Below are 17,003 nucleotides of genomic sequence, written 5' to 3' on the forward strand. Positions count from 1 at the left end.
GCGCTGCAGTTGGGCAAGTGGGCCATCTGGAAATAGGCTCCAGACTTTTGATGCTTGAGTTGGGGCACCTCACACCCACCCACCCCCGCCCCCGCCCCCAGGGGAAGGAGCCGCCATACAGCAGCCCACTGGGAAACTCTGAGGAGAATCTGACAGACTCCTGGAAGAGCAGACTCAGGCCAGCACAGACTCAGACCCAGGGTCCTCCTCTTCTAATACCCTTTCCCCAGAAATCTCCAGCCCATTTCCCAAACCTTCCCATACTGCTCACACACCCCTGAGCCCATGACACTCGGGCAGACTTGTGAGGCTCACCTACCCGTAAAATAGAGTTCATGGCTCCAAGCTTGAATGAGGCAGGAAAGACTTAGCTCCTGAGTTAGAAGGCAGGGGAGAAGGAGCTGGATCTGTCAAGTTCCCCCACCCTTGGAAAGAAGCAGACCCTGGGCCGAGGGGGCAGGCTTTGTCTGGGAAGCGCTGGATGGAAACAAATTGGAGAGGAGGTGGGGTTGCGTTCAGTTCCCTCCAGATGTGCGTGGTTTGGACCCTCAGGCAGCCTGCCCAATAATAAGCACTCACCGAACTCCTACTCCATACTTCACACTGAGCTAGGCACCACGGGGGAGCTGGGGGAAGACAAAGGAAATGGAAGCCATTGTCCCCCGCCCCCAAGGGATTGAAGATAACTGAGGAGAGGAGACCAGCTTTGGGAGCTCAGTACTAGCAAATTTTCAAATTTTCGCAAAACGCAGGAGAGCAGGGCGCTGTGGCCAGTGGCCAGAAAGGCCAGGCACAGTGCCCTCTGGTGCAGTGGGCAAGCTGGTGTACCGTCCCCCAAGGACCTGCCTGCACTTTGCACACACCACGTCCCCCAAGTCTCACCAGGCCTCCTTCCATTTGAGAGAGGAGAAAACCCGAGTCCCAACCTGAGATTTCTTTCAGGCCCATTATACTCTTCAAAAAAATAAACAAACCCCCCAAACAAAAAAAAAAAAACCCAAACCCAGTGCCATAAATTTGATTCCAACTCGAAGCGACCCTATAGGACAGGGTGGAAGGACCCCTGTTTTCCATCTCTGCAGCTATAAATATTGATGAGCGCAGAACTCAGTTTTCTCCAGAGGAGCAGCTGGGGGCTTCTAACTGTGGCTAGCACTCCGAAGTATAGCGCAGCCCCTTCTTGGCCTGGAAAAGTGTCCAGGGGGCCTCCAGGAGCAAACCTGAGTAACCCTCTCCCCAGCCCAGCCTGGGGAGGGGAAGGGCTGCCCAGGAGGTGCTGACAGAGGTTTTCTGGCGTCAGGGGTGACCCAGAGCACTGTATTCTCCTGCGAAGCTCACAACCTAAAAGGCCTGGCCTCCTCCCACCCAGCCACTGTTCATCTTCAAGGTAGGAGGGCACCCACGGGGGGTGGGGGGTGGGGGAGTGTCCACCCAGCTGTCTAGCAGTAGGTGGGTGGAGAAGTTAGAATTGCATGATGTCCAGCGCCCCTGGGTCCTGCTGGATCCTGGGCTGAGGGGCTAATTGGCATGTCTCCCGACCCTGGTAGGAGCACCTGAGACCCTGGCAGGCTGAGATGAGAATAGAAACCTGACGTCACAGCAGATTTCCCATCACGAAGCAGAGTCCTTGGGAGGGAGGGAGGGAGGGAAGGAGCCAGCCAGCCAGCCAGCAGGAGCTGGTCAAGGTTTCTGCCCAACTGTTCCTGGCTACCCCCCTGTGGAGGCAGTGGGGGAGTGGGGGTGGGGAGAGAAAGGGGCCCCTGAAGGCCTTGTGTGCACCGCAGGAGGGTGAGAGGGAGGGAGGGAGAGGGTCCAGTGTGGGAGGAGCTGGCCAGGGCTTTTCAGGGAACCTCCTAGTCTCCCAAGCCTGGAGAGTCACTATCTTACCCTTTTCCTTAGTCTGGCTGGGCCTCTGAATGGGGGAGGGTGACCTTTCTCCACAGCCTCGGGCAGGTGTGGACAGCTGCTTGGCTTGTGTGCATCTTGGGGTCCTGAAAGCTGAGTAGCCATATTTAGGTTGGGATGCCTTGCAACCCGGAGAGGGACTCGAGCCGTAACCCCCACGCCTCCCACATCACTGCGTCCTCTCCAGTCCTTACTGGGTACTTGGAGCCTCCAGGGCACTCACTCTAGGTCCTCGCCCTCAGAGCTGCCTGCAGCCCCTTCCAACATCACCGTGACCAAGCTCTCCAGTCACAATGCTAGCGTCAGCTGGACGCCTGGTGCCGATGGCCGAGCCCGACTCCAGTCCTGCACAGTCCAGGTAAGCCCACCTGGCCTAGTCATGTTGATCCATGGTCTGTGTGGCCAGTGGACTCACACTTAGCCTGGATCAGCTTGGGGCCAGGGCAGGAGCTGCATCTCACCCCGTCTTATCCCATGGTGCTCCGCTGACCAAATGGTCCTGGACGTAGGCTTGAACTCCTGCGTTCTTCAGGCTGGAAGAAGCTCACTGGGGTCCCAGGAAGAACTTTTCTTACCTGGGGAAACACGCAAGTCTTTGGTTTCTCTGCTGCCTGCACTCTCCCGCCCTGCCCAACTTCTATCACATCAGAAAGAACCAGAGGACCAGAAGGGAGTGCAAGGCTCAGAGGAGAACGGGGGAGCTGGGGAAAGGGACCCTAGAAACAATGCCAGTTTGCTCTTTTCACCTGTTGACTCAGAATGGTTTAGTGAGCACCTTTGGGAACTGGTCCAGGCAGTTCTGCCATTAGACCTGGGCAAGAGGGGCCCCTCCACCAGTTAGAGGACCCTGTTCTTACCCTCCCTTTGACAGCAAGGCGTCCATAGGGCAAGGGGATGTGCCCATCAGGTGCCAAGCACCCCTCACCCCCACTCCTTACGCCAGGGACCCAGGCTCTCTTGTCCTGGGTTTTCTTTCAGGGCTTCTGTGGCTCCACCCCTCCACCCCCCACCCTGGGGCCCAGCTTCCCAAGAAGCTCCAGGAGCAGCCCTTTGTTGGATGTTTGGAACGGGACTTGGGTATCCAGGTGCTTTGTCCACACCTGAGCAACTGCAGGTCCTCTATGGCGGCCTAGTGCTTATGCCATCACACTCTGCTGGCTGGAGTTACAAATGCAAACTGGGTCCCCCAGATTGTCCTGAGGGCTCCTCAGTGGAGAATTAGATCCGAAAGCATGTTAGCTGGTGTCCAGTAGTACCGGGATGGTAGAGATGGTCATGCGTGTGACTGCCCACTCCAAGGTTGGAGACTATCCATCTATCAGGAGGTGCCGCAGAAGAAAGACCTGGTGATATGCTTCTGATAAATCAGCCATGGAAAACCTTGTGGAGCACAGTTCTACCCTGACACACCTGGGGTTGCTACGACCCAAAGTCAACTCCCATAACTGGCAGCTAAATAAGAGTCTGTAACTAATTAGCCACGTGGTCCTTGGGCCTGCCTTTGTACTCTTGCCCGAGGCCACCAAAATGTAAGTAAAGGGGGAGTATGGGTCTAGTCATCAGGATGTGAAAGTGAGTGAGACACTTTCTCTGGCCTTGAGAAGCTCTGAGACTCCGGACTGGCATGTAAACAGTTAAAATTAAGCAGTACGCACTCTCCCAGAGTTTAAGCGCCCAGTACAAAGGGCCATGCTTTCTTGAGAAGCTGAGAAAGGTCTTCGCAGAGAGAGTGATGTTTGAACTCGGTCTTAGAGGATGAGTAGGATATTGCTAGGAAAAGCAGGTCCTACTGAGCCAAATGGAGCCCTAGTGGTGTCATGGTTAAGCATCAGGCTGCAGCAGTTCAAAGCCACCCGTGCAGCTACTCTGGAGAAAGACTGGATTTTCTACTCTCGAGGTTACAGTTACAGTCTCGGGACATTGTGAGTCCAAGCGAAGGAACATGGCTTGTGAAGGCATGGCCACAAGGGTCCTGCGTGTGACTGGAGCCGGGCTGGAGAGGACGCGAGGGTGGGAGGGAGCAAGCCGGTGTTTGTTGTGTCTTAGGTACAATGGGCCCCCTGATCTCAAGTATAGTTTAGGGAAAGCTTATAATTTACTAAATCTTAGACAGGACAGAGACCAGGACAAAGGCAGGTCACATGGTGTCCAAGGGTTTGCTGAGTTACAGAGACTCAAGAAGGATGTGACTGTGGGCAGAGAATGTAACAGAGTCACGGGTTCAACTACAGAAGCGGGACAGGACGATGGTAAGTCCTGTTAAGCAGAAGCTTGGTCCTGGGCCCTCCAACCACAGCCAAGGCAGTCAGGATATGGTTTATGGCCAAGTGATCCCAGTCTTGGTCAAGGACACACCCAGGCAGGAGACTGCTCCCCCCCCCCCTCCCGCGCCACTTGGAGGTATGCACTCTGCCTGAGGGCAAGACGGTTTCCATTCCTGGTTAATGGCATGGGGGAATTCAATGGAGGCTTAATCCAAGTGGGGACTCTGCACAAGGATTTGGGGTTTTCACTGTTGACTAGTGCCTTTTGTAAACTAGGTGCTCAGAATTTAAGCTCGAATATGATTGGTTGTTAGGCTTCCTAGTTGTGTCTCAGAACTACTGCTACATCCTGTCCCATCCTTCCAATCCTTGCTGTCTTTGAGACCATTGTTGGAGCTCTTGTGTCAACTCATCTTGTTGAGGGTCTTCCTGTTTTCTGCTGACCCTTTACCAAGATGTAGACGTCTACCGCTTGTGAGAAGTCTCGCCGTCCTTACTTCTAAGGAACATTCTGGCTGTACTTCTTCCAAGACAAGCTTGTCTGTTTCAGGTCCAGCATCCTATGTTGAATGTTCTTCACCAACCAGTTGGTCCAAAGGCATCCATTCTCCCAGTCTTCCTTAGTCACCATCCAGCTTCCCCATGCGAATGAGGCGATCAAAAATACTGTCTTGCTTTGGGTGGGCATACCTCAGTCCTCAAAGTGCTTTCTCGTGTTTCAGAGAGGTTCTTCGCAACAAATTTGCCCCAACACAATGCATCCTTTTATTTCCTAACAGCTGCTTCCACAGGCTTTGACTCTGGATTCAAGTAAAATGAAATTCCCCATAACTTTGTATCTTCATCATGATGATGTTGTTTATCAGTCCAGTTGGAAGGAATTTCAGTTTCGTAAGATTGAGATGTCATCTCTACTGAAGGTTAAGCTGTAGAATTTGATCTGCTTAGTAGGTGCTTCACGGTTATCTAAGGTTGTTAATGAGTGCTTGTGGAATGCCACAGTTATTGCCCGAGGGAAGCTTTAATCCAAAGGATCCTCCCCACACACACACACACACACACACGCCCATCCCATCTTGTATATAGTCTCAGACCCTCCTCCATGTGGCTCTTTTCTGTGTTTTTTTTTTTTTTTCTTTTCTGTGTTTCTGTAGGTGATGCAGGCCCTAGGAGGCCGGGAGGTTCTGGCTGTCGTGGTGCCTGTACCACCTTATACCTGCCTGCTCCGGGATCTGGCTCCTGCCACCAACTACAGCCTCAGGGTGCGCTGTGCCAATGCCTTGGGGCCCTCTCTTTATGCTGATTGGGTCCCTTTTCGGACAATGGGTGTAGGTAAGGGACTTACTGGGCAGAGTGGTTGGGCAGGAGGGAGGGCGGTGGTGTTGATGTGGGCCTGAAGTTCTGGATCAAGTCTATGGGAAAGGGGCTGCCTTCTGAAAAGGAAGATCCCGCATCATTCAACACAGGTTAACTGCACACCTGCTGCAGACCCAGTGGACACGGGAAACCCACTCCTTCACCCACACACAGTCCTTTTAGTGGGTGGAACAGACAAAAGACAAGCGAGGGCAGATCAGAGGGTGCGGGGGATAAAGGACACCTCAGGGTGGTCAAGGAAAACCTCGCCAGGAGCCCTGAGGTCACCAGGGAAAAGAACATTTGGGGGACTTGCTCCAAGGGCTGTGAGCGAGTGTCGGGACCCTCTGGTAGGAACTTGCTTGGTGTCCTGTGGCCACTGCGAGGAGCCTGATGTGGCCTCCTTGTGTGAGAGGGGAGTGCTGAGGGATGAGGGATGAGGCAGTAACCATGGTGATGAAGAGCAACACTGCTGAGCTGAGGTGCTGCTGGTCCTGCCTGTTGCTTCCCCCTCCTCCCCAGCACAGTGAGTAGTGCAGTCAGAGCGGGGAGAAGACTTTGGTTCTTGGGAGCTGGTTGCAAGGCCCGGATGGGATCACAATGGTGGGAAGAACAGGTGTCTTAGCCACCTTCTCTCTTTGAATGCAGCCCCAACCAGCGCTCCCCAAAACCTCCATGCCTTCCAAACAGACTCAGGCCTCGTCCTGGAGTGGGACGAAGTGATCCCAGAAGGCTCTATGGAAGATCCCCTGGGGCCCTATAAATTGTCCTGGGTTCAAGACAACGAAACCCAGGTAAGGGGCCCTAGAAGCGTCCACGCTCCAGCAGAGCTGCAGAATGACCCTCCTTGCTTCCCAGCTGCCGAGCCTGGGCTCCCCTAGCCTCCCCCAGACTGGACTCCTTATTGGGTCATGTCTCAAGTTAGGGTTGAGCCCTGTAGCCACTTTGTATGTCAAGCAGGAAGTACATTCCTGCACCAACGGGGGAGGGCACAGATAAGGCTTTCTTCTTCCAGCCTGGCTCTGCCCTCCCCATCTCTGCATTCCTGGAAGAGGGAGCCTTGTTTATCTCAGTAGAGTTCTCTGTAGCCGGGGCAGGAATGTGATGAGTCCCTGCAACTTGTGTTCGGGTGGTTCTTGAACCCACAACTCCATACTCCTAAGCAGGACCCAGCTTGAGGCCTTGCCCCGAGGCTCACCGTGGGGTGGGCTTTTTCCGGCTACAGCATGAGCTGACGGTGGAGGGGACCAGTGTCAACTTGACAGGCTGGGATCCCCAGAAGGACCTGACGGTACGCGTGTGTGTGACCAACGCCGTGGGCTGTGGGCCCTGGAGCCAGTCCCTGGTGGTCTCTTCTCATGACCATGCAGGTGAGGCCAAGAGGGAAAGGGAGAGCAGTGGGTGGGAGGGGCTGGCAAGACTTCCCCTCCTCATCGGCCCAGTGCTTGAAACCAGGGATGACTATTAAACTAGCCATTCCATGCCTTCCCCCACCCCCCTGCCCCGTGCCTCTCCCACCCAGAAGCAACAGGGAAATGCTAGTCATGCTGTGGGGCCACAGTAGCCTGGGCCTGTTGACGCCAGTCTCTCCTGGGTCATTCTTTGGAGCTTCTTTCTTCTTCTCAGGGACCTTGGTTGACTTAGAGGAGCCAGATGGCTTGACCACACCAGATGGACATCCTCAGAAAGTCTGAGGGGTTGACTCTTTGGGGTCAGCTTAGCTCAGGCTGCTGCTCTTCCCTCCCCAGGCCAGCAGGGCCCTCCGCACAGCCGGACATCCTGGGTGCCTGTGGTCCTGGGTGTGCTGACAGCCCTGGTGACAGCTGCTGCCCTGGCCCTTATCTTGCTTCGAAAGAGGCGGAAGGAGACCCGGTTTGGGTAAGGAGAGGCAGCAGAGAGGGGAGGCAGGCCTAGGCTGAGGGCTTTGGCTCTGATCCAGGTCCTCCGACTCCCTATAGGCAAGCTTTTGACAGTGTTATGGCCCGGGGGGAGCCGGCAGTTCACTTCCGGGCAGCCCGGTCCTTCAATCGGGAAAGGCCTGAGCGCATCGAAGCCACATGTGAGTCTCGGGGGATCATGGGAGGAAAAACAGAACTAAATGTGGCCACTGTGTCTGAACCTTGATGAGACCCAGACACACAAACCTACCCTCGTGAAGGGTTGCCTTTCCCAGCTGTGGGAGAGCTCAGGCGGGTTCTGCTCTGAGGGTGGAGTCTGGGATGTAGGAGGTCGGCTGGGTTTGGGGGCTCGCCACTGAGGGCCACTGCCCGTTTTGACCGGCCGCCTCTTCCCAGTGGACAGCCTGGGCATCAGCGACGAACTCAAGGACAAACTGGAAGACGTACTTATTCCAGAGCAGCAGTTCACCCTGGGCCGGATGTTAGGCAAAGGTGCGTGGGGACTTTGTGGGCTTGGCAAGTCTGCTGTGTCTGAGTGCGTGTGATTCCTCCAGTCGCTTTGAGGGTATGGATTCGGGTGAGTTGCTATACCCAGAATGCACTGGTAGATATCCTCCCTCCCCCCGAGTTAGGGGGGATGGAGAAGACTGAGGAGCCACTCCCAGCATGCTCTGCTTTGGCTGTGGGTAAGGGGGGGGAACCCTCTTCCAGTGGCACCCATGGAAGGCCACCTGGAAGGAAACAAGGTGGGGCCCGGAGACCGAGGGGACTCCCCGTCATTTGGCTCTGTCCCCAGGAGAGTTTGGCTCTGTGCGGGAGGCCCAGCTGAAGCAGGACGATGGCTCCTTTGTGAAAGTGGCCGTGAAGATGCTGAAAGGTGGGTGGAGAGCAGCCGGCTGGGATAAGGGCGTCACCTGGGGAGGGTGAAGGGGGCGCTGACCCAGAAGCCAGCTGCTCGTTAGTCAGCATCGACCGGGCTGCTGTTGGCACCACCACGTGAAGAACTCATGTCTAACGGTGCCCCAGCCGCTCTTCTCTGCCCACAGTAGTCACTGTGCTCTGACGCTCTCCGGTGATTAAGGCTCCGGCTGAGTGATTTGCCGGGCTCTCCGAGCTCAAGGAAAAAAAGCAGGTGAAGAAGTCCTTGGCCAGCCACTGTCCCTCGGAGGTTTCCCATGCACACGCATGGCCAGAATGTCTCATGGGCCAAGACGTCCATCACGAAGAGGAGGTTTAAGGGTCTTGGGGGTCTCACCTCTTTCTCTCCCACTCTTTCTGCGGTCTCAGCGGACATCATCGCCTCGAGCGACATTGAAGAGTTCCTCAGGGAAGCAGCTTGCATGAAGGAGTTTGACCATCCGCACGTTGCGAAGCTTGTTGGTGAGCCCCTTTCTGGAGGACAGCAGATACAGGATCAGCACCCACAAGGGGGGAGCGCAGTTTGGGGGTGAGAAGCTGGGACCCACCTGGTGAGTGAACAGATGGAAGCAGAAGAGATCAGGAGAAGACCAGCCAACACTCATCTAGGTTTCAGATGAGGCAAAGGCCTGCGTGGTGCCTGCCCCCTGCTTCTCTAGGAGGAGGGGACAGGGAAGATGTGTGTGTGTGTGTGTGTGTGTGTGTGTGTGTGTGAATGTGTGTGTGAATTTACCACTTACCGGGGTAGCCCTAAGCCACCAGGCGGCAGAGCCAGGGCTGGAGGTGGGACCGAGCTGGTGGGAAGGGATGACCCATCCCCTAGACAGTTCTGAACTCTCCCTGGCTCTAGGGGTGAGCCTCCGGAGCAGGGCCAAGGGCCGTCTTCCCATCCCCATGGTTATCCTGCCCTTCATGAAGCACGGGGACCTGCATGCCTTCTTGCTCGCCTCCCGAATTGGGGAGAACCCCTTTGTGAGTACTTGGGTAAAAGTGGCTGAGGGGACATGGCTGGGGACTAAGTCCTAGAAAGGACTATGGGCTCAGGGTGGCTCGGAAGGAGGGCAGATGATGGAGCTGAGTGGGAGCAGGAGGGCTCTGTGTGGGACTTCTTTTCTGCTGTGCCCTCGCCAGGTCCCACTGGTCTTCTCGGCTGGGCCAGAGCTGCTCCTGGGCACAGAGAGCCCTGGAGACTCGAGGGAGCGGGGTGTCTTGGCTCTTGAGCTCTGGGTCACTCACAGAGCTTCCTGCCCTTGGGAACCCCACTCCTTCCCCTTCCTTTCAGTCATTCTGAGGATACTCTAAAGACTAGGAAACCCTATTCATCTTGCTCTGGCTGGGTGGGCAGGTCCAGCCTGAGCTTGCCTGTCCGTCCACCAGAACCTGCCCCTCCAGACGCTGGTCCGGTTCATGGTGGACATTGCCTGTGGCATGGAGTACCTGAGCTCCCGGAGCTTCATCCATCGGGACCTTGCCGCACGGAATTGCATGTATGTGAACCCTAGAGAGCTGCAGTATGGGAAGGGCTTGCTTATGGTCAGCTCCTGCCTGGGACTGGGTCTGGTACAAAGGGGGACATCTTGGGAGGAGGGGACCCCAGCTCTGAGATGGCCGTGGCATGGAGAGAAGCTGACCACTTCCTGCGACAACCCTTCCAGGCTAGCAGAAGACATGACCGTGTGCGTGGCTGACTTTGGGCTCTCCCGCAAGATCTACAGTGGGGACTACTACCGGCAGGGCTGTGCCTCCAAATTGCCCGTCAAGTGGCTGGCCCTGGAGAGCCTGGCTGACAACCTGTACACCGTGCACAGTGACGTGGTGAGCGGGGGCACAGGGAGACTCTGGGGCCTCTGGCGCCTGACCAGGTCAATTCTTGGCTTTGCCCACCAAGTTCCGCGGCCCCCGAGCCCCGAGCACTGCTTGCCTCAGCAGAGCCCTGGTTCTGCTGCGTCAAGGAAGCTTCATGACACACCTCCACTTGTGATTTTATCCCAGTGGGCCTTCGGGGTGACCATGTGGGAGATCATGACTCGTGGGCAGACGCCATACGCTGGCATCGAGAATGCTGAGATTTACAACTACCTCATCGGCGGGAACCGCCTGAAGCAGCCCCCGGAGTGCAAGGAGGACGTGTGAGTGCCGGCCCGGGAGGAAAGGGGATCTGGCTCGTGGCCCAGGGGGAGCTCAGAGCCACGTTTGGACTTCCTTCTCCGTTCATCTACTCCAGGAGGGGTTTCTTCAGACTTGGAGGGAGGGCTGGCCCCGCCGCACTGTGTGCTAGCCCTCATTTGTCACCTTTCTCCAGTTTCCAGGAAGAGCCAGAAACCCCCAGGGCAGGACACGCAGGGCTGGGCAGGAGCACGGTTTCCCCGTCACCTTCTGTCCACCCCCACCTTCTTCCTTAGATCCCCAGTTAGTGAAGCTAACACACACACACACACACACACACGCACACACACACACATACACACACACACTGTCTCCACCAACAGCGGTTGAAATATTGGGGGCGGTGAACTGAGAGGTGGGCAGTTCAAACCCACCAGCTGCTCGGAGGGGGAAAGTGGAGGCTGTCTGCGGTGGTAAAGACTTACAGCCTGGGAAGCCTCCGAGAGCCGTTCCACTCTGCCGCTGTGAGTCAGAATCAACTTGAAGGCAGTGAGCTGAGTTGGAACGGACCCGCTGGCATTAGGTGTGGATTTAGCTTGAATCCGAAACAACCTCCTGGACTCAGCCGGCTTCCGAGGCAGCGAGAGCCGGCCCTGTAGGCCCTGGGAGAAAGCTCTGTCGGTGCTGCTCCATCCTCTCCCTGCTTGGCAGGAAGGGGGGCTGGGAGTGAGAGCCTGCAGGAGACCTAAGACAGGAAACTCCGATCCCAGGGGAGACAAGGAAGCTGCCTTCTTTCCTTTCTGGAAGCCTGACATCGTCCGGTGTGCATGTGGAGATGCAGGCAGCCTCTATGGCAAGGTCACCAGGCCTCTGTGACAGGTGACAGTAAGCAGGACTCCCATGAGCTGGGCACTTCACAGGCATGATTACTGCAGGTAATCCTCATGTCACCCAAGGAGGGACACTTTTGTTATGCCCATCGTGTAGATGAGGAAAAGGATTAAAGGGGTTAGGTAACACAGTCAAGGTCCCACAGCTATCAGGTGGGTGAATGGAGACCAAGGCCTAGCTCCCCATGACTCCATTCAGTGCTCTTAGCCGCATACCACTGTGATGCCCCTGTCCCCATCCCCATCCCCTCACCCCCACCAAGCCAGGGTGCCCCTGAGCCCCCAGAGGACCTTCTCATTAGCACAAGGAGGGCATCTGCTCCCTGTTTCTTTGTGTGGGATTGGGTCCCCGATAGGTAGAGGGCAGTCAGGTGGACTGTCCACTGAATGGTGAGGTTATCCTTCGGCAGGGAAGTGGCTTTGAAACACCTTGAGCCCAGGCTGTGGTGACACACCAGTACCTCACAAGGAACCAGGTCCCACCCTGACGATTCATCAGCAGAGCATGGGTGGCATAGGGACAGGGCTTTCTGTAGCTGCAGTGTGGCTGGGCCCTCACCGGGAGCTGCAGAGGCTCTTCCTGGCAGCGGGGGCCAAGCCTTAGTGCAGCCTCCCAGGCTGAAGCTAATGCTGCCAACAGAGAGTGGACAAGGTGCCAGTTGGCTCCTAGCACAGCCTTGAGAATGTGTCCCAGCTGGGCCATGGGCTTGTGGCCGAGGACCATTCCCACGGCTCACTCGCTGACTGGCATGACTCCCCATCACTGGGGGCCCCTGCCAGGAGAGCTGGTGTGTGGTGGTGCCTGGGGCTTTTGTCATACAGAGGAGGGCCCAGGCAAGGAAGTCCAGTGTTTTCTCTGTCTGCACATGACCTCAGCCCCTCCTCAACAGTAGGTTTTGTCCCTTGGCCTGGGGCAGTCCCCAAGAACAGAGCCGGGCTTCGGGACATCTGTGAAGACCCTTAAAATTGTAAATAAAAAACACCTTGGTGCCAAGGAAAAGCGCTGGAAACATCTCCCAGATTCTCGAAGGGGTTTCCAGCGATGGAGGATTAAAGACTGCTTTATTGGCTCTGCCTGATGGGGACTTGGAGCACAGGGGGGTTGCCTGAAGCCCTCCACCCCACTGAAAGCATCCCAACTCCAGGTTGTGTTTTGCAAGGGAAACCCCTTCCAGAGCACCTGTTCCGGGGGGCAGCAGAGCACCCACCTGGCTTCAGAAAGCTTATCTTTTTCTACTTCCCTTGGTCGAAGGAGCCCGGAGTGGGGATGGGGTACAATCCTTAGGGGTTGGGCTGCCAGTGGCAGCAAGGTCAGCGGTCTGAAACCACCAGCCGCTCTGCTGAGAAAGATGAGGCTTTCTACTCCTATAAAGAGTTCATGTCCAAAAAAATAAAAAAATAAAGAGTTCATGTCTTAGAAGCACACAGGGGCAGGTGTTCTACACACAGGGTTGCTGTGAGTCAGAATTGACTCAATGGCAGAGTTTGGATTTTTGACCCTTGGACAAGTTTCTTAACCTCTTCTGTGCTTCAATTTCCTCATCTGCAAAACAAGGATAAGCAAATGGTTTAATAAATGTAAAACTCCCAGGAGAGCGCCTGACACCTCATCAGCCCCGTAAGTGAAGGCGTGGAATAAAAACGTACATGGTGGTGGGGCGTCTGCATTTGAGGGAGGAGCCTTCTTCTCTCTCCTGGGTGTTCATTCCCCACCTCCCCCACTGCTGCAGGTACGAGCTCATGTGCCAGTGCTGGAACGCAGACCCTAAGCAGCGCCCGAGCTTCACGTGCCTGCGAATGGAATTGGAGACCATCCTGGGCCACCTGTCCGTGCTGTCCACCAGCCAGGACCCCCTGTACATCAACATGGAGAAAGCCCAGGAGCCCGCTGAGGGAGGTGGCCTGGGCCTGCCTGGCAGGGAGCAAGCCTCTGAGGGGGCTGGGGATGGCAGTGGCTTGAGAGCAGTAGGGGGCACCCCCAGTGACTATCGGTACATCCTTAGCCCCAGTGCGCTGGCTGAGCGGCCTGGACCGGAGGAGCAGCAGCCGGAGAGCCCCCTCAGCGAGGGCCAGAGGCTGCTGCTGCTGCAGCAGGGGCTACTACCCCACAGTAACTGTTAGCCCAGGCAGAGGGCAGCTGGGGCAGCCTAGCCCAGCCGCCCAGCATGGAGGCTCCTGTGGTAGCCCTCCCAAGCTGGCTGGGAAGCCAGATCTGCCGAATCGCCCAATCCCAGTTCTTCCTGCAGCCACTCTGTGGCCAGCCTGGCATCAGTCCAGGCCTTGGCTGGGTGGAGGGGGGCTCTCCAGGCCTGGTTGTCTGAACCCAGGCAGCTGGCTGGAGGGGTGGCGGTAGTTATATTTCCGTGGTTACCATGAGTGAGGAGGGGTATGGGGGAAAGGGAGGTCCAGCTCTGGGGGCCCCTCCCCTCCTGGCTGAGCTATCCCTGCTGCTTCAGTGCATGCTTTGAGCCACCACCAGCCTGGGGACCCAGCCCAGCCCAAGGTTGCCCCTCTGAGTCACAAGAAAAGCCCTTGTGTTATCTTCCTCTGGGTGAGAGTCAGTAAGGGGTAGCCACAGGCGAAATCCTAGCCCCAGGGCACTCAGGTCTGAATTGGTTGTCATCACCCTCCTGCTTCCCCACCCTGCGGAGGCCAGGAGAAGAGGGCGCCCCGCGTCCCTTGTCCCTGCCGCTGACCAGGCCACACCAACCAACCAGGCCATGCGCAGCCAGGCCCAGCAAGAAGGGGTGCTGTGGGGCTTGCCCAGGAAGGAATGAGGCCAGAGAGGAGTCCGGGAGCCCTCTCCCTGCCCTCCACAGTTTGTGAGCATGCTACCAAATCCCCCATCTCCCAAGACTACCCAAGGCAGCTGTGTCAGAGCCCAGTCCTCCCATGCGGTCCAGCTTTCCCTCGGACTGGAGACCCTCTTCTCCCAAGTCTCCTGGGGGGAGATGGACATGGTGGCTGGTGTGTGGGGAGGGGCATGGCTGAGGGGGTGGGCCCGGCCCTCAGCCCTGGCTGGGTAGGGCAGCCTAGGGGAGTGCATGGGGCATGTCCTTGTTGTTAGGGACATTTCCAAGCGTTAGATGCTGTTTAAAAACAAATAAAATTGAAAACTAAAGACTCCGAGTTTCGTCTTTTAAAGGTTTTGCTTTTTTCCTCCCTAGATTACAAAAATGAAGTATTTCTATACAGATACAAGTCTGAGGCGACATATCCCCAAGTGTTAAGAGCTACTGTCTGTATAGGATGTGATGAAGGGGGTTTGCATTTCTTTGTGCTTTCCAGATTTCGTGAGCTGAGCACAAAATGCTTCTGTAACTATAGAAGACCCCCCAATCCCTTTTATGATGTTAAAAATGATACACAGTCATTGTAGACAGTTATAACAATACCAAAAAAATCATTTTAAAAAGTTGTGAATTACCCGTAATGCTACCACCTGCAGATGACCACAGTTGAAAACAACTCTTAGGAAGTCATTGTCTTCTCTCATCACAGAACCAGAGCCACGAGGGGGTCTTTGCTGTCTCCCGCCCCTCTACCCAGAAGCCCTGGGGGTGCAGCCGTGAAGCCAGGCGCTGAGAGATCACTGGTATGGAAGGGAATTCTGGTGATCGGTCCCCATGAAGATGAAACTCGCTACCGTCACTTCAATTCTGACTCATGGCCACCTCCTCAACCAGAGTAGAATTTCCTCGTGTGGGTTCCCACGACTTTATGGTTTTCCTTAGGGTGGTGGTCTTGAACCACTGACCTTGCAGTTAGCAGCAATGAGCACAACTCAACCACCAAGCCACTAGGGCGCTTAGAAAGGTTACAGCCTAGGCAACCCCATGGGGCCAGGGTGCTCTGCCCTAGAGGATGGGTTTGAGTTAGAATGGGCTGCCCACGACAGGCCCCTCCCTCTCTCAGGCTGCATCCTGTCGGTGGGAGTGGCGACTTCATTCTCACCTTGATACCCTTCTTCAGCGGGGAAGCTGCTCTGGGAGGTAGACTTGAGAATGATGATCTTCTTGAGGATTAGAAATAAGAGCACATAGTTTACTTCCCACTGTTTTTTGCTTGGGAATTTTAGTTTAGAACAAACTCATGGGAGTGGTCAAAGAGGCGTGAGGGGCCTGGGGAGATTGGGAGGGGCGCGCATATCGCCCTGCTGGCTAAGGACAATGGAATGGGCCCTGCACTTCTGAAAGCAGCTATCTGGAAAAACCTGCTACTGGCTCTCCAGGTTCTAGTTCCCAGGTGGAGGGTGAGACCTGACTTCTAAGGAAGAGACTGTCCTGCTGGGGATCTGTTTTCTGTGAAGTATTATTCGGGAATTATCAATTGATAAGGCCTCTTCTCAAATTATTGTCAGCCCAAAGAATTCATATGCCAAGCCCTGTGCCTTCATTTAACTTAGTGTTCCTGTAAAACAGATCCAAAATTATCCTCCAGCAGAGTTAGAAGCTTGTCCAAGGTTAGGGAGTTCAGTGGCAGACCCATGACTCCCCCCTCCCCCCCTATTACAGAGAGCACCGTGAAGCTCCTCCAACACTTCATCTTTGGGGTGAGTCTAGGTCAAGGGGAGGCCACCTTTTACAATGCACAGGAGTCCTGATGGCAGTAGGCAACCAGGAAACCCAACCTTTTGAAGTGGTAGTTGCTTACCAATAATTATAGTAGTATAAATAATTTTATCAGCTCAGTCTCTTCTCCTCATGCACCTTGGCCCCTGTGGCCATGGGAAGTGACGACACTGGAATCATCACATTTCAAGCCCACCAGCTGCTCAGTGGGAGGAGGAGGCTGTCTGCTCCTGTAAAGATCTGCAGCCTTTGAAACCCCTAAGGGGCATCTCTACTCTGCCCTGCAGGGTGGCTATGAGTCAAAATTGACTCCATGGTCATTTTTTTTTAAATTTTGGGTGTGAAAACGATAGAGTTTTTGATGAGATTTAAGGTTTGAGTCCACTCAGAGGCACCTTGGAAGAAAGGCCTGGCCATCTATCTCTGACAAATCCACCACCACAAACTGCTTTGGATCCCTGCTCCTGGTGACTGACTACTCACAGAACGGTCACCAACAGGGTTTTTCTATGACTGAGTTTTGGGAAGCAGATCACCAGGCCTCTCCGCAGCAGCACCTCTGGGTAGACTAGCACCTCCAACTGCACCAAGTGCTTTCTAGGTTTTCACCTCCTACTTGTCTGTCCCCCCAAAACCAAACCCACTGCCATCAAGTGGATTCCAACTCATAGCAAGTCTACTACGTGGGGTTTCCAAGGCTTTGCAAATAATTACAGGAGCATGCTCATGTTGTTGTTAGGGGCTGCCAAGGAGGTTCTGGCTTGAAGCAACCCTGTGCACGATGGAAGGGAACACTGCCCAGTCCTGTGCCGGGCACACGATTGTTACGTCGAGTCCACTGGTGCAGCCGTTGTGTGAGGAGTCTAGGTTATTGAGTGCTCCTCTTCCGTAATGCCCCCCCACTTAATCAAGCATGACGTCCCTTTCCAGGGACTGGTCTCTCTTGAACACATGTCTACAGGTTTGAGATGAAATCTCAGCCTCCTCCTATCAAAAAGTTTAGCGTCTTGGGTCTTAAAGGCTTGAAGGTAATCAAGCGGCCATCAAGCTCAGAAGCAACAAAGCCCACATGGAAGAAGCACACCAGCCTATGCA

General features: G+C 55.3%; 1 protein-coding gene across 1 annotated transcript in view; it reads left to right on the plus strand.

Moving 5' to 3' along the window:
* The window catches only part of TYRO3 (TYRO3 protein tyrosine kinase), a 22,507-nt gene extending 8,049 nt beyond the window's left edge, over window positions 1–14,458 (plus strand). The window contains exons 6-20 of the mRNA XM_004712725.3: window positions 1,301–1,387; window positions 2,148–2,263; window positions 5,324–5,501; window positions 6,174–6,319; window positions 6,751–6,895; window positions 7,274–7,403; window positions 7,484–7,584; window positions 7,820–7,915; window positions 8,220–8,300; window positions 8,711–8,803; window positions 9,192–9,313; window positions 9,719–9,828; window positions 9,997–10,156; window positions 10,334–10,470; window positions 13,068–14,458. Coding sequence (XP_004712782.2) covers window positions 1,301–1,387; window positions 2,148–2,263; window positions 5,324–5,501; window positions 6,174–6,319; window positions 6,751–6,895; window positions 7,274–7,403; window positions 7,484–7,584; window positions 7,820–7,915; window positions 8,220–8,300; window positions 8,711–8,803; window positions 9,192–9,313; window positions 9,719–9,828; window positions 9,997–10,156; window positions 10,334–10,470; window positions 13,068–13,458 — 2,093 coding nt within the window. The 3' untranslated portion in view covers window positions 13,459–14,458. The remainder of the gene's footprint in view (window positions 1–1,300; window positions 1,388–2,147; window positions 2,264–5,323; window positions 5,502–6,173; window positions 6,320–6,750; window positions 6,896–7,273; window positions 7,404–7,483; window positions 7,585–7,819; window positions 7,916–8,219; window positions 8,301–8,710; window positions 8,804–9,191; window positions 9,314–9,718; window positions 9,829–9,996; window positions 10,157–10,333; window positions 10,471–13,067) is intronic.
* Window positions 14,459–17,003: the final 2,545 nt, after the last annotated feature.

This window comes from Echinops telfairi, unplaced genomic scaffold (assembly GCF_000313985.2).
Source record: "Echinops telfairi isolate 266 unplaced genomic scaffold, ASM31398v2 ScPeMD7_18;HRSCAF=68, whole genome shotgun sequence".
Classification (NCBI taxonomy): domain Eukaryota; kingdom Metazoa; phylum Chordata; class Mammalia; order Afrosoricida; family Tenrecidae; genus Echinops; species Echinops telfairi.